The 15,646-nt window shown below is 34.2% G+C and overlaps 1 protein-coding gene across 1 annotated transcript; it reads left to right on the plus strand.

Annotated features, from left to right (window-relative positions):
• The first annotated feature begins 12,444 nt into the window (after positions 1-12,444).
• Positions 12,445-15,393, plus strand: LOC128223742 (collagen alpha-1(VIII) chain-like). Its single transcript, XM_052933105.1, has 3 exons — positions 12,445-12,685; positions 13,075-13,262; positions 14,023-15,393. The coding sequence occupies exons 1-3, from the start codon at positions 12,505-12,507 to the stop codon at positions 14,236-14,238; spliced, it is 585 nt and encodes a 194-aa protein (XP_052789065.1). The 5' UTR covers positions 12,445-12,504; the 3' UTR covers positions 14,239-15,393.
• The last annotated feature ends 253 nt before the right edge of the window (positions 15,394-15,646 follow it).

Below are 15,646 nucleotides of genomic sequence, written 5' to 3' on the forward strand. Positions count from 1 at the left end.
ATTAATTTCTATAATGCAAATGCCGCGCATTGTACTCAAAACAGTCGGCACTAAATTAACCACTGTAACTTGATTGGTGGATTTAAATGAAAAACAAAATGAATCAATAAAAAATAGTGTTTATGTTTATATGACCTTGGAAAATATCTACTTTTTTAACCAAAAACGATAGCGTAAGATGCCTTCATAAAATCATTTATTATCTAAAATAAATCACTTAGTTTTCTTTCGCTCTCAGTTCTATTTTTGGATACTACAAATATAAGTAGGGCGGCTAGACTTTCGCTTTCAGTTTTATTTTTGGATACTACAAATATAAGTAGGGCGGCTAGACTTTCGCTTTCAGTTCTATTTTTGGATACTACAAATATAAGCAGGGCGGCTAGACTTTCGCTTTCAGTTCTATTTTTGGATACTACAAATATAAGTAGGGCGGCTAGACTTTCGCTCTCAGTTCTATTTTTGGGATAATATCTTCAAGTATCATCAGTAGATTGAACCACGTTGTGGACCTCCATTAGGAAGAAACTATTAGTTTGTTACCAGCAGATACATAGACTAAGGTTATAGATATGAAGTGTATGATTTATTCCCGAATACTGTTTTGTCAACATATTATTGTGTGAATAATTATTTTAAAAGAAATTCTTGATTTAAAGATATTTGATCGTACGCTCGTCAACAAGAAAAATAAATTGCGGTAGGACAATATCTTTCTTGTGTATTTTAAGACGCCAATTTTAACCATGAGTCTACATGAACATGTTTGTCACAGTGATATGAGGTTTTAACAGGTACGTACACGAAATATGTCAGTTTAAACCATAATAATGCTGAACTAAGCTTTGGCTAAAATGTGCCAAGATAATCTTGTAGAAACTATGCCATGGCTTTTATTATTCTAACTATGATCATTCCAAATGTAACCATGATATGATCGAGGGGTGGTATTTATCTTGCTCAATGATAACAGTGTGTGTATACCACGTGATAAATTGCGTAATAACTGCTACGTCCGAAGGCAATATTTTGCTTCAAATGGAGACTTTAAACAAAGATAACTTTCCTATTTCTTCACCATTTTAAATGAAACATAGCGTAATCTACGCCGCTTACGGAGCCCCTCCTTCGGTCTTTTACCAGAGATTGATTGAATGTGTAGTTTCTCAAAACACTTCGACAAACCTTTGCACAATACGGCCGTCTGACGGATCACTGTCAAACCATTTTTTTTGGAAACAGGTTTGTCGAAGTGTTTGATGAAACTAATCCCCTTATCAAACTCCGGTAATAAAATAATGGCGTGGCTCTTTAAGCGGCATAAACCGACCTTTGTTTCATTTAAAATGGTGTAGTAAAAGAAAAGTTATCTTCATTTTAAGCAAAATGTTGCCTTCAGACGTAGCATAAATGACGTAATTTATCACGTGGTAAACACACACTGAATAAAGTGAAACCCGAAACTGCTCTGCTGAGCTATATAAAAGCATAATCTTTTTCACAAAATGAAACTCATAAACGCCAAGAAAATAAATGGGATCAAGTAATGCAATTACATGTACTGTGCAATCACCCATATCGTGAAAAGAAGCCTTCTGTAATATACGTATTTTCCATTTACAGTCGAACCTCGTTATGTCGACTTTTTCGGGATCTAGTGGAAAAAGTCGAGATAACGAAAAGTCGACTCATCCGAATTACAAAAAATATCACCAATCCCGACACGTTTGAGTTGGATTGTCCGATGTTTACATCCACAATTGAACGGTCTTGTTAAATATTTTCGTCGTGAAAACAGCAAACTTATTATTGAAAAATAAAGTGAAACAAAAGAAGAATTATTTGTGTCAAATTTATTTCTTTTACGTTTATGGATCACACAAAACACATATAAACCACAATTTCATACATTTGTACATTGTAAGATTTTATACCGGGTCCTTCTCTGAATTGGTCGACCAGAGCAGTGGAACTATCATTTGACATTTTGAAGTTATTCTTTCTGTTCCCATTCGGGATTGATATCTAATCGGGTGTGTAAGCTTATTTATACTCGCACTCGGGCCTTGCCCATTCGGCGAGTGCTCCGTTAAGATTGTTAGTAATTTTAGGTTTTTGGAGCAATGTGCACAGACAGATTGTAACCCTGGTTAGAGCTACCCTGGTTCTTTAACGTACACCAGTGTATAGCACTGTCACACGGGACCCCCATTTAACGTCCCTCCCGGAAGACGATTAGTTTTTTTTAGTGATGCGACGGCGTATCGAACCTGTGACCCCTGGACTGATAGTCAAGTGTGTTACCTCAAGACCACGGATCCGCCACGATATTTAATCAATAAAATGTTTATGTTTTATACAATACCAAAGAGCTTGAGCAATAAATGTCTCTTTAATTAAATACATACACAGACAACTTTAATTATTCGCACTTACCAATTACATTTTTTGTATCCCCCAATTATGACAGTTTGTTATATTGACACGCACGGCATTTTGCGTCATGCCGCAAACCGTCAAGAATATTTTCACACCTACGTCTCGATCTACAGTTCGACATGAAGAACATAGGAAATGTGTGAAATTCAACCACTGGGACTGAAAAACGAGGTCGACATAGCGAAACAGTCGAGATAAAAAAATCACACAAACAGATTTATTTTAATATAGAATAAGAAGGAATAAATTCGGGACGGAAAAAAGTCGACATAACCGGAAAGTCGACTTATCCGACGTCGACATAGCGAGGTTCGACTGTAAATGCATTCAAAGTTGGCTGATTATGTTATAAAACCTCTTCTCGCAACAATTCAAATGGCATTCAAATTATTCCAGAAGCGACAGGGGTTGGACAACAGCGTTATTATAAAAAACAAAATTGAAATTCATTTAAATGTAAAAATTGATACAAAACTTACATGTTATGCACATAGTTGAAATCAATTAATACTATTTCAAATGCAACAATCATACTTTATACATAATCAGCTGTCACTAAAGGGCTAAATAAATAAGAACCAAGCAAAATAACATTGCTTAAGATTTTATTTATTCAAAAGATACGCGCAATTATATTTTTTACTCTATTTTCATTTTCTAATAAAATTCAAAATTTCCTAAAGTGTTTTTATTAGATTTACATTTTGACAACTGTCCGACAGGCTCAAAACGAACCACAATTTACCATATGAATGCCGTTGCCTTGTCCGACTGGTACTTAATAAACATCAAACCATGTCTGGTTGTCCCCCCCCCCCCCCCATCACCATCGAATCGAATATCTACTAGACTGTTCTTCATGTGTATGTATTAATCACATCTTTTCCGACGAGATGTCAGTTCACTAATCCACAAAATCGCAGACAATGCTATTATGTAGCCAGTGGAAAAATATGATTGGAGAAAAAGAGCGGAGAGTATATCTTTGTCAGATGCATTGATGGATATGAATTGTTACATTTTACAGGAAGCGCATTTCGTCCTAGAGTAAGACAATCTCTAAACCGAAATGGAGTATATATCTTATTAGGACGATAATAGAGAAAAAGACAACTCTACTTTGTTGTGTTTAACAACTCAAACAGAGTAGTTTTTCTTAGTGGTATGTTTATGTCTTGCATAGTTAGAAGTCAACCCTAAAGGAACCAGTACCATCGTTGTCGACGGTGTTTAATGTATATGTTGTAATTTCAAAGAATGGGCATAACGGAATTAATGTACCAAAATGTGTCATCATTTTTCGATTTAACTTTATTATTCAATTAGTTTTGATCCCAAAATCTTAAAGGCATTCAAGTAAACGTTCTTTTAATAAACTTAACAGTGTGTGTGTATACCACGTAAAATTGCGTCTTAAATGTTACGTCGAAAGGCAATATCTTGCTTTGGATGAAGAATTTAAACAAAGATGACTTTACTATTTCTTCACCTTTTCAAAGGAAACATAGCCCCGCCTTCAGTCGTTTACCAGAGTTTGATTGAGAGTTTAGATTCTTAAAACACTTCGACAAACCTGTTCACAATACGGCCGTTTGACGGAGCACTGTCAAAACATTATTTGGGAAACAGGTTTGTCGAAGTGTTTGATGAAACTTATCACCTTATTAAACTTCTGTAATAACACGAAGGCGGTGCTCTTTAAGCGGCATAGACGGCCCTTTGTATTATTTAAAAGGGTGTAGTAAAACAAATGTTATCTTTGATTTTAGTCTTCATTCGATGCAAAATGTTGACTACCAATTTAACATTTATGATGTAATACGTCACGTGGAATACACACACTGAATAAACTGTGTTGAAACAACATGCTTTCTTGTCGCAACAAATAGTCCTGTTATACCATTTAGTCATTATTAATATTTTTATAATCTACTATGACAATCTACGTAGGTTTAATTGCCAAAGAAGTTTAGTATGAATATTAAATAAACTCTTCTTATTCTCTATTTTGTCGTGATTATTTGTTGGCATATGTCTTTGTTCACTTTTCATGTAAAATTTCCACAGAATACCGTTTGATCATGCTCCAAATATTCAGATCTTAAAATAATAAATGTTTTATTTAAATTAACATTGGCTAAACAAAGCAACCAAGATAAGTTAATGTGTTTGAAATGTAAAGGCTTACAAAACCACTCATTCAATCATTTCAAAGCTTTTATTATGTAGACGTTTGTCGATCGCTGTCCATTTAGTTTTAAATTGCTCCGTTGACAATATCTGCTATTAAAGGAATACGTATCTCTTTAGCCTACTATAATGCAGACTTCTCTGGCTGTTTCAAGATTTATGTTAAATAAAGTATAAGTTTATCATACATTTATACCTTCTTCATGTCATAGTGTGATAACATAAGAAAAAAAGGTTACTGTCAGGGTGTTTCCGCCTCTCTGTCCTTGGTCTCTGAAAAGTAGGATATTTCTTTACGATGGCTTTGTCCCTGTATATCGTTCTGCAAATGATAAACACAATGTAGTCCGGTATATTTTGCAATCATTTCATCAGAAATTAATTTTAGAAAATGTTCTAACATATTTGTATTGTGGTATCGACCGATACAAATTGGGACGTTTTGTCTGGTCAGTCACGTGGCCGATGAGTGAGTAGGTTTTGCTTTACCAAGGAGCAGGGCTAAAACTCCCCCTTTGGATTACAATTCTGTTCAAGTCATAATTGGGGATGTGACGGGGTCAAGCCATTATGCAGCCATTATAGGGCGCGGGCAGACCTTTATAAACTAAACAACAACAACAAGGAGCAGGGCAGACGACTTCCTGTTACCACTGAGGACAGACGTGTTTGATAGTACTAATCCTGATGTGCACTGAACTGGTCTTAGATATTATACAGACTTAATATTCCAAAAGCCCATATTGCATAAGAGCTAGTCAAATTAAAGCCCAGACTTACCGCATTAATCATTGAGAAGAGCTCAACTAGCAATCCATTAAGCAGACAACAAGGGTCATCGTATTAGACATTTCCCTGCAGTTTTTATTGCATTAATGCACATAAGACGTTGGAAGAAAAGTGTAGTCTAAATGTAGAACCGTAAATAAGATGTATAATCTGTAACATCATGTTTGTGCACAGAAACTCGAAAAGTCCATCCTTTAAAGATGCACTCTTACTCCGAGATAAGGTTTACCACAAGTAACAATATTGTTTAAATATTCGAAAAAGAATGGATAAATGTCTAAAACAATGGTTCTTATGAAGGATACCCAGTATAATTTAATAGAAATGTGCAGAAAACACTGTATTTTTACCACATGAGACTATATTAGATCACAGTAAATCTTTTAGCATTCACCAATCATTTAATATTTTTGCGCTCCCTGCTATTAAATACACGGTTATAATCTTGTTATCAGTAATAAATATTTTCCATAAATGCATTATTTAATAAGAAGTTAAAGGTTCATCGCTCAAAAATTATGTTTGTTATGCATATGTATGTATTGGTTTTGAATAAGAGTGTCATATCAGGGTGAAAGTACTGGACCTTTATCTGTAAAGAGTTAAACATACGAAGAGCGGCCAATACATTAAAACCACAAAAGGCACTGACATCCACCTTAGAACGTTTGTCGCATGCATCTTCGCATTTGGTGTATGCATGGCGACATATTGTCTTCTTGCTGGCCGTGCATACATAGTAAACTCTTTTGCTGTGCCCTTTGTTGATAAATGTCAACACGTTGCGCCTTCTGCTAGCTACCATAGCCTTCTCAGCACAACCTCGGTGGTACCTGCCTGCGACACAGGGGAATCATATGCGTTGTACTCATGGCGAATACTCATCTTATCGTCCGATATTGAGCTCAATCCTGGTCCCACCGATGACACTGTTATGATACTTAAAGCTATCAAGGAAACCAAAGCAGAAATATCGTCAGTCAAAAATGAAGTTGCGTCATTAAGGCATGATATAGACAGTATTAAAGAAGACCTTAATAACGTAAAAACTAAAATTGATACAATAGAGAGCAAACAATCAGAAACCAATCATAAATGAACATATCTCGAGGATAATATATCAACCATCGAATACAACACATGCGTCCTCCAAACAGATATGGGAATGTTGTCAATGAATGATGAACGGAATGGTGAACGGCTTGATAGGGTGGAACAGCAGTTAAATAGGATAGATACAGAGAGGCTTAAGTGTTCTTTGCGCGTCTTTGGGGTACCTGAAGGGGAAACGGATGACTCTAATTTATTTGACGTCGTAAATGATAACCTTTTTGCGCCTTGTCATGAAAGTGACGGTTTGTCAAAGTTTTGTATAGAAACCGCTAAACGCATCGGCGAAAAGAATGATTTGAAACCTAGAATGATCATTGTAGAATTTAAAACGGCTGTTGACAAATTCAAGCTATTTGGGTATCGCGATGATTTGCGGGCTTAGGGGATTCGTATTTCCAATGATCTATCTTTTTCACAAAGGCAACAATTAAAGGATGTCACTAAGCGCGGCCTTGTTGGTTATTTTAAAAATGGCGAGTTGATTATCAAGAAGAAAGATACATCTTCGAACAATGAAAGCGGACGTGTTTTTCGACGAGGAAATCGACGTCTACCAACTATTGATGAACGCGCTGAACAAGCAAATATGGATGTTACATCTGCTGATAATTCTTCTGTAAATGGTAAATAGGGAAGTGGTCAAGGCCCAAATCAGTTTGAAAATTTGAGATATTACATAATTTTTTTGACCTGGAATATTGAAGGACTTAAATCTAAATTCCATGTTGATGAGTTCATTTCTTTTATATCACATTATGATCTTATTGGATTTGTAGAAACATGGGATGTCGATAGTAACTACTGCACACAGCATATGGTTGACTATGACTTTATTAGTAGTAATGCAAAATTGTCTAGTGTTGGAGGAAGATGTATGGGCGGAGTAACGGTTTTTGTTAGAAAATCATTATCAAAGTATATTAAACGGATATGCGAACATTTTGAATATGGGGTTATACTGCAGATTAGTAAACATTTGACTAAAACTTTGAAAGATGTAATTTATATATGCGTCTATTTCCCTCCTGAGAAATCGCCATTATCTCGTACATATAATCAATCAGGGTTTAAAACACTGGAGCAATGTTTAATAGAAAATGAGCTATTGACATTTAATATAATCTTAACAGGGGATTTAAACGCTAGAACTGGATGTGAAAGTGACAATTTAGTACACGTAGACAATGTGCCACAACTACACGAATATGCTGATTTATTTGATAATAGCGAAGATACTTTAAGGCATTCATGTGACAGAATAGTTAATAAATTTGGCCGAGAATTACTTGATACATGCAAAACATTCGGTCTCTCAATAGTAAATGGTCGGTTTGGAAGTAACGAATATACCTTTATTAACAGAAATGGATGTAGTGTAGTGGACTATTTCATTGTTTCAAAAGATATGATGCCTATCATTGACAATTTTAGAGTTCTACAATCTGAAGAAAGTTGCCACATGCCTATAGCTGTAAAATTAAAGACAGATTTTAAAAGTACGATAGGAAATGATAAAGAGCAAAATAAAAGCAAGTTCTATAATCTAAACAACACAACAGCTGGAAATTATGAAGATATCCTTATTCAAAATATTAATGAAGGGCAATTTGAAGAATTGAATAATATGTTAATTGATGACAATACAGATATAGACATTATTGTAGAAACACTTGAAGACAAAATATTGCTCTCTAGTGAAACATTTTTAAAATCAGTTAAATCAAAACGATCAACAAAATCCTGGTTTGACAATGAATGTCACAAAGCTAAGAAAACAACTAGAAAGTTCATACGCGCTTTTAGACTTAATAAAAGCCAAATTAGTCTCGTAGAATATACCAATAAGAAAAAAGCTTATAAGCTACTATGTAGGCGAAAACGATATCAGTATGAAAGGAATTACACCAAGAAATTGCAGCAGAATATTAATAACTCTAAATTGTTTTGGGGTGAAATTAAGAAATTATCTAACAATTGCTATGTTGACAGTTCTAATATTTCCTTAGATATATGGTATGAACATTTCAAACAGTTATTTTCTTCTACCGACTCGAGCAGCAACGCAGAACCGATGGGAGAACACCAACCAGATGACAGTGTTGACGATATTACAGACTATATATTTAATTCCCCTATTACTGACATTGAAATAATAGAAAGTGTGAAACATCTTAAGGCTGATAAGGCAGTTGGTGGAAATTTGAAGCCAATACATTTAATATATGGTATTAAACCGCTGCTTCCATTTATTGTTAATCTTTTTAATAGAATATTCACTACGGGTACATTCCCAACAGCATGGACAGAAACAATTATTATACCTGTTTATAAAAAGGGAGATAAGTACAATACTAATAACTTTCGAGGTATTGCACTCATTGATGTGTTGAGTAAAATATATATATCAATTTTAACTGCACGTCTGACATTTTATGTTGATATGTACAGTAAATTATGTGAGTCACAAGCAGGGTTTAGAACCAATTATAGTACAATTGACAATGCATTTACTATGTTATCTTTAATAAGTAAACAACTATATGTCCGAAAGAAACCTTTGTATGTCGCCTTTATTGATTTTCAAAAGGCATTTGATTCAGTTATTAGACAAAAATTGTATGATGTTATTAGCCAGAATGGTGTAAAGGGAAATTTGTACAATGCTATTAATGCTATATATTCTTCTGTTAAAGCTTATGTTAAAACGGATGAAGGATGTTCAGATGTATTCACATGCCCTGTTGGTCTACGTCAGGGTTGCAGTCTTAGTCCTGTTTTATTCTGTATGTTCATAAATGAGTTATCTGTATTTATGTCTAATAATGATGTCAGAGGTATTCAACTTTTTCCGGATTATACAGAGATATTCTTATTGATGTTTGCTGATGACATAGCTCTACTGTCGGATACGATAAGTGGGTTACAAAAGCAAATTAATTTACTGCATAAATATTGTCTAGAAATGAAGCTAACTGTTAATATTGATAAATCAAAAGTTGTTGTTTTTAAAAATGGTGGTAGAATCGCCAGAAGTGAGAAATGGGTGTACAATAGCAGATGTATAGAAGTTGTAAATGGTTTTACGTATGTTGGTGTTTATTTTACAAGTAGATTGTCAATGTATGAAATGTCAGAATCTGTTGCCCTTAAGGCAAGACGTGTACTAAATCATATCTATGTTTCTCTGCAGAATTTGTGTTATGTGCCTTACTCGATGTACTATAAAATATTTGATACTAAAATAAGACCTATTCTATTATATGGATCAGAGCTGTGGGGACTAAAACATATGCAATGTATTGAATCTGTACATGTTACTGCTTGTAAAAGATATTTAAAAGTCCCACCCAGTGCTTGCAATGATGCTATATTAGCTGATCTTGGGAGATTTCCTATGTTTATTATGTCTGCCAAAAGATGTTTGAAATATTGGATTAGAATCCTGAATTTAAATAATGACAGATATGTTAGGAAATGCTATAATATGCTTTTGTATTATGATAACTTGGGCATTGAATCATGGGTGACACATGTTAGAAAACATTTGTATATAAATGGTTTTGGATATATATGGGAATGCCAATCTGTTGCAAATGAGAAAGTTTTCTTGCATCAATATGTTCAAAGGCTAAAAGACCAATATATGCAAACTTGGAGAGAACGGATATTCTCGAATAGCAAGTTATTTCATTTTGCAAATTACAAAGATACCTTTGAAGTTGCATTATATGTACATGTTATTGATATTGTAAAGGTCAGAATCTGCTATGCAAGATTTAGAAGTTCTTGTCACAATCTTATGATTGAAAAGGGGAGGCATTATGAAATAGATAGAGACTATAGATATTGTCCATATTGTGAATGTATTGTCGAGGATGAATTTCATTTCCTTCTTGTGTGCCCCCTTTATTCTAAATTACAGTTTAAATACATATCTAGCATGTATCATGAGTTTCCAACATTGCAAAGATTTTATAATTTGATGTCAAGTAGAAATGAGCTAATTATAAGAAATACTGCTATGTTTGTATACCATGCTTTTAAACTACGAAATAATTATTTCCATAATTATTATATATAGGCATATATTTATGTCATTGTGCATAGTGTATTAATCATGAATTGAATGTTATATCAGCATATGAGATTGATAAAACTTCTTGCCATTTTACGCATAGTATATCAATATTACCTTCATATGTGTTGAATTATAAGAAATGATGCACATTGTTAAATATGTCTATGTACTTACACTGATATGTTTGTAAAATAGAACCAATCTATAATATCTATATTACGTTATGAATAATGAATATTGAATTGCATAATTTTCATGACCTGTCATACCTGTTGTATTGATTTATATATGTATGTATATGTAAATGATTGGGCCGGAGGCCATATATCATAATAAAATTATATATATATATATATATCTGTAATTTCAATTACATTATTAAATATAAGACGTTGGGGAAATGAAGAAGCACAAAACCATAGACAAGATGTATAATCTATAACATCATGTTTGTGCACAGAAACTCGAAAAGTCCATCCTTTGACAATATCATAGTTACGACTTACGTTAACAAACACGAACGGTAAATGTATCAGCGATAACGTGGATTTGGGGTTTACAATGTTCACCGATTATAACATGCATGCAAAGGCACGGTGTACATGATCAGGTTTTGTAAAGAACGGCTCAATGCAATAAAATCCAATACATAACAAACAAATTGATAACAGCATGCTTTATACGCGAATAGATGTGTCTCGATGATAAATCTGATATTAAAGTTTATCTCTAAAGATCCATTTATCTGTATTTCTAAACGATGAAAAGTCTGCCTGTAGTTAAGCTTTTGTGAATTATGAAATCGATACTGTTCTGTAGAAGTTAAAAGATTAAAATTTGTATAATTGATACGCCTTGCAACTGACACTTTTATAATTATATATGTGTAGATAATCGGTTGATGTAAAAAGAGCTCGAAAACAATCATATTTGATGGGAAAATGCACTGCTCCTTTAACGGTTTGAACAAGAATATCCAAACACATATAGAGAATTTCCAGAGAGCAAAATAGGGTCTCAAAAACCCAGAAACAAAATCATCATTTTTTAGGCTTGAATATTTAGCAAACATAATACATGTGTCCTTTTATACATGTGTAAGAGTTTTGAGAGCTTTGCAAAACGAAAGAAAGTAATACCCGATGTGTTTCTTTTTTTAAAAAACAACATGTTTATACAAAGATATAACACGATTAAGAATGGTTTGAAGTAAAATATCGCTGCCATAACTAAATAAAGTATATGCAACTATGTAGCTTAACAAATTTGGTCGGAGTGACGATGTTTCAACAAATTAGGTGATGTTTAATTAAAGGTCACTGTGTTGTTATGCGAGTTTCATACACCAAGATTATACTAGACTACAACTAGTGCAAGGTATTCGCATTCCTGTACACCAGAGCGGTGATGTTAGAACCAGCATTGTCAAATCTCATTTATTAATGAGAATGGTTTGTTGATAGCTATTTTCGTTCGCTCGATGTTGGGGGAAAGCTGTTAGCGTATAGAATCACTCTCGAGGCATTTTACTGGTCTTAATATTGAGAGTCGAGGCGATAGTAGTCATAGTACCCATCGTAGAGATAGAACCTACAACTTTTGGGGGTGAAACGCGGACAGAAATAGCACTAAACGAGAACAGCGGACAGAAATAGCACTAAACGAGAACAGCGGACAGAAATAGCACTAAACGAGAACAGCGGGCAGAAATAGCACAAAACGAGAACAGCGGACAGAAATAGCACTAAACGAGAACAGCAAATATTGTGACCAAAGTGCGTTGAGATAATGAAAATAAACCGCACACTCAGTTAATAAGATAAGGTTGAATGCAATACGTTTCAAAACGAATTTAATGTTTTTAACATATTGCGTCGAAATCTAGTTAAGCAAGGATGGCTACAAAACCTGTGTTGATCTGTTTATGCCTTTTTCTCATTTTACTGTTGCATTTTGCTCTCTGTCAGGAACCTGGAATATGTACGTCAAGGTTTGATTACGATTATAAAATACTTAAAAAGCTTCACGACTTAGAGCTGGAAATCGAAGCCGTCAAACAAACATTACATGACAGAGGTAAGACAAATATGTCCTTGGATAATAGTAATTTGTTTTTTGCTGAAGTCTAAATTTATCAATTTCAATTTTACTGAGGATAATTGTTTGTTGCATTTTAAGATGTGCAATAGTTTTCACCGAGTGAGCAAGATAAGTAACATTTCAGGAATGGCTTTGCCGCATGTGAAGTAATTTCTTTTAAAGTTCACGAGATAATACATATTGCAATCTTACACTTTTTATTTTTTTTTTGTTTTAGTCTAACAACAAAAAATAAAGTTTAACTGATCAATAATAGGAAAACTGCGCGGAATTATCACCAAATGTCGTGATACAGGAGACGTAATACAAAACTATATTTTTGAACAATACACATATTAATGGAACACTATTTATCATGGTTTCAGTCGCATTTATGGCAGAACTATCCCACGATTTGACGTCATTCACCAAAGGAGCAACGGTAGTTTTTGACCACACCATTCTCAACAACGGCAGTCGTTACAACCCTAGCAACGGCGTTTTTGTTGCAAAAGCTCCTGGTCTCTACGTATTCCACCTCGTTGCCACGTCGAGGCCCGGGAGCGGCAATAATGTAAATGATTCAATTGTTGACATACTGCTCCACTTGAATGTTCTTACCTTACAGAATGCAGAAGTTGTTGAGGAATGCCAAACATTTAACCGTTTCAAAAGTTCATTTTGTGCAATGAAATTTTCCGGAAAAAAAGGAAATCCTGTTTGATTGGAAACCTGATAAAATCTTCTTTAATAAAACTGCCCATCTCCTTATTAAAGCTAATAAAAGCTACACATTTTGTAACGGATATATGAATTATTCTTGCTAAATATTGAACCTCAAAACTAAATGAAAAAGGATATTTTTATTCATTTTTGTTTTGAACATTCAAACGACATTTGCACTGTGGAAGGCCCTTATTATTATTCGCAAATCTATTTCCCAAGCTGTTTCTTGCAATGAACTAAGTGAATTCAAATTACTTAAATGTCCAGTCTGTCAATGAATTCATCTTAACTTCTCCAAAACTCTTGTTCTTTTTTGCATTCGCGATATAATTGTATATAGTTTCAATGGCATAGAGCATGTTAAACTTTACGTCAATGAATTGAAATAACATGATATATTATAGTTATATATATATATATATATAGATGGCAAGTAAACTTTCAATAGGCATCAATACCATTTCATGAAAATAAGTCGTTACATTCGCACCCTGTAAGGTAGATGCAGCCAAGTTCGAGATAGCATGATTAAACAGCATTTGTAAATGATTAAGGGTTTTATAGTTGCTATGGAGATCCACTATTATGTGTTGTAATGTCAATTCCAGATTAACCTTCACGTCATGAAGAACAATGAACAGGTGAATTACCTGTTTCTAGAGAACAACGTAGATTTCCATCACCATCGTTCCGTCCCGACTGTCCTTGAGATCGCCGCAGGGGATCAAGTCAAGGTCATCGTCCATGGAAGTGGTGGAACCCCTACTCTTGTGGGATGTTGCTTCCATACACACTTTAGTGGATATTCGCTAAATCTCGCATAAACAGGTTATGCTCATTCGAAACCACTGACAGGCGAAATTTACTTATATGGGAATCATTTTCGCATTGACCGGCATGAAAACTCTGCGCATATCAAGTATTCTTTGAGAACTAATATTATCAAAAAAAACGAATGTTTTGAACAGGTTTGCGAGTAACAGTAAGGTGATGCATGACTGAACAATGGATATGGAATATACGCGGGAAATAAGAGAGCATAACTATACCTTGTCGATTGTAATTAAAACAGTGCTTTAATTTAATAATTTGCTTGTCATTCAACCGGATTTTGGCATTTATGGTTGCATTGATTTATTCAAAACCCATAAATGTTGCATTTTGTTTTTGTTTAAAGTTATACGAAGAAAATAATAATAGCTCATTTCAATTGTTGTATATCGCCATCTGTAAGAAATTGTTTAAAATTTATATAAAATTTCAGATAAAAAACTGACGGGCGATGCTTCATACTGGCCAATGATTTGTTATTTGTTATATATTATCATTTGGCTTATTGTTTCCAGTCATTTTACCAGCGTTGTAAAACCTGCAAGGCTTTTAATCAAAATTTGAGATGAATAATCATCAAAACACTGAGGATCTATTTGACGTTAATTGTGATCTAAAATTTAATGCGCTTAATGAAGTCAGTATACAACGACCCATGTGCCCTTGGTGAAATCTAAAAACAAATGCAATTTCTAAGTCATTTTTTTCCACAAATTGATATTTTAGTTATGAAAGAAAAATAACTATCAATCATGCTTTTTCTGGTCCGGATAGAAAACTAGCCAGATTTGGACGCTGTCCCACCATACCAGTACATATTTCAAGTTTTAATTTATCGATCAGCCATGTTGGTGGCCCGCAGCTACCCGATCTGTCTTGAAAGCTTCCTCTGACTTCCTGAATGCGCCACGAACACAAAAGTGATGCGTCAAACTCAAAGCAATGCTTACAAAATATTCGGATACGTGTTAACACCGAACTCGACGTGATACAGGTCACCAGAAAAGCGTCCTATCATAATAATCCCTATATATCACCTGTGTAATAATGAAAATGCGTGTTAGTTATATAAAACAGGAAACCAGGAAAAGGATGTGATTAAAGGGGTTATGCGAGTATAACAAGGCCTATCCCGTTAAATGCCAATTCATCTGAAAGGAACGGTAAGATACACGGGTTTAAATAAAAAGAATGGGTATTATTTAGTAAATTAATTTTTTAAGGCGTGCAGATTTCTTAAGTTTTTTTAATGCCAACGTCTATTTGATAGCAATGAGTCCCACCGGGAGTAGGGGGTGGTATATATAAAGGATCTGACACTAGTTGTCATTTAATATAAGATTTTATTAAACGAGTTCATGAAATTTGTTAGTAAGCGAGCCTCTGGCGAGCTTACTAACA

The sequence above is a fragment of the Mya arenaria genome, chromosome 17, assembly GCF_026914265.1.
Source record: "Mya arenaria isolate MELC-2E11 chromosome 17, ASM2691426v1".
Classification (NCBI taxonomy): Eukaryota; Metazoa; Mollusca; class Bivalvia; order Myida; family Myidae; genus Mya; species Mya arenaria.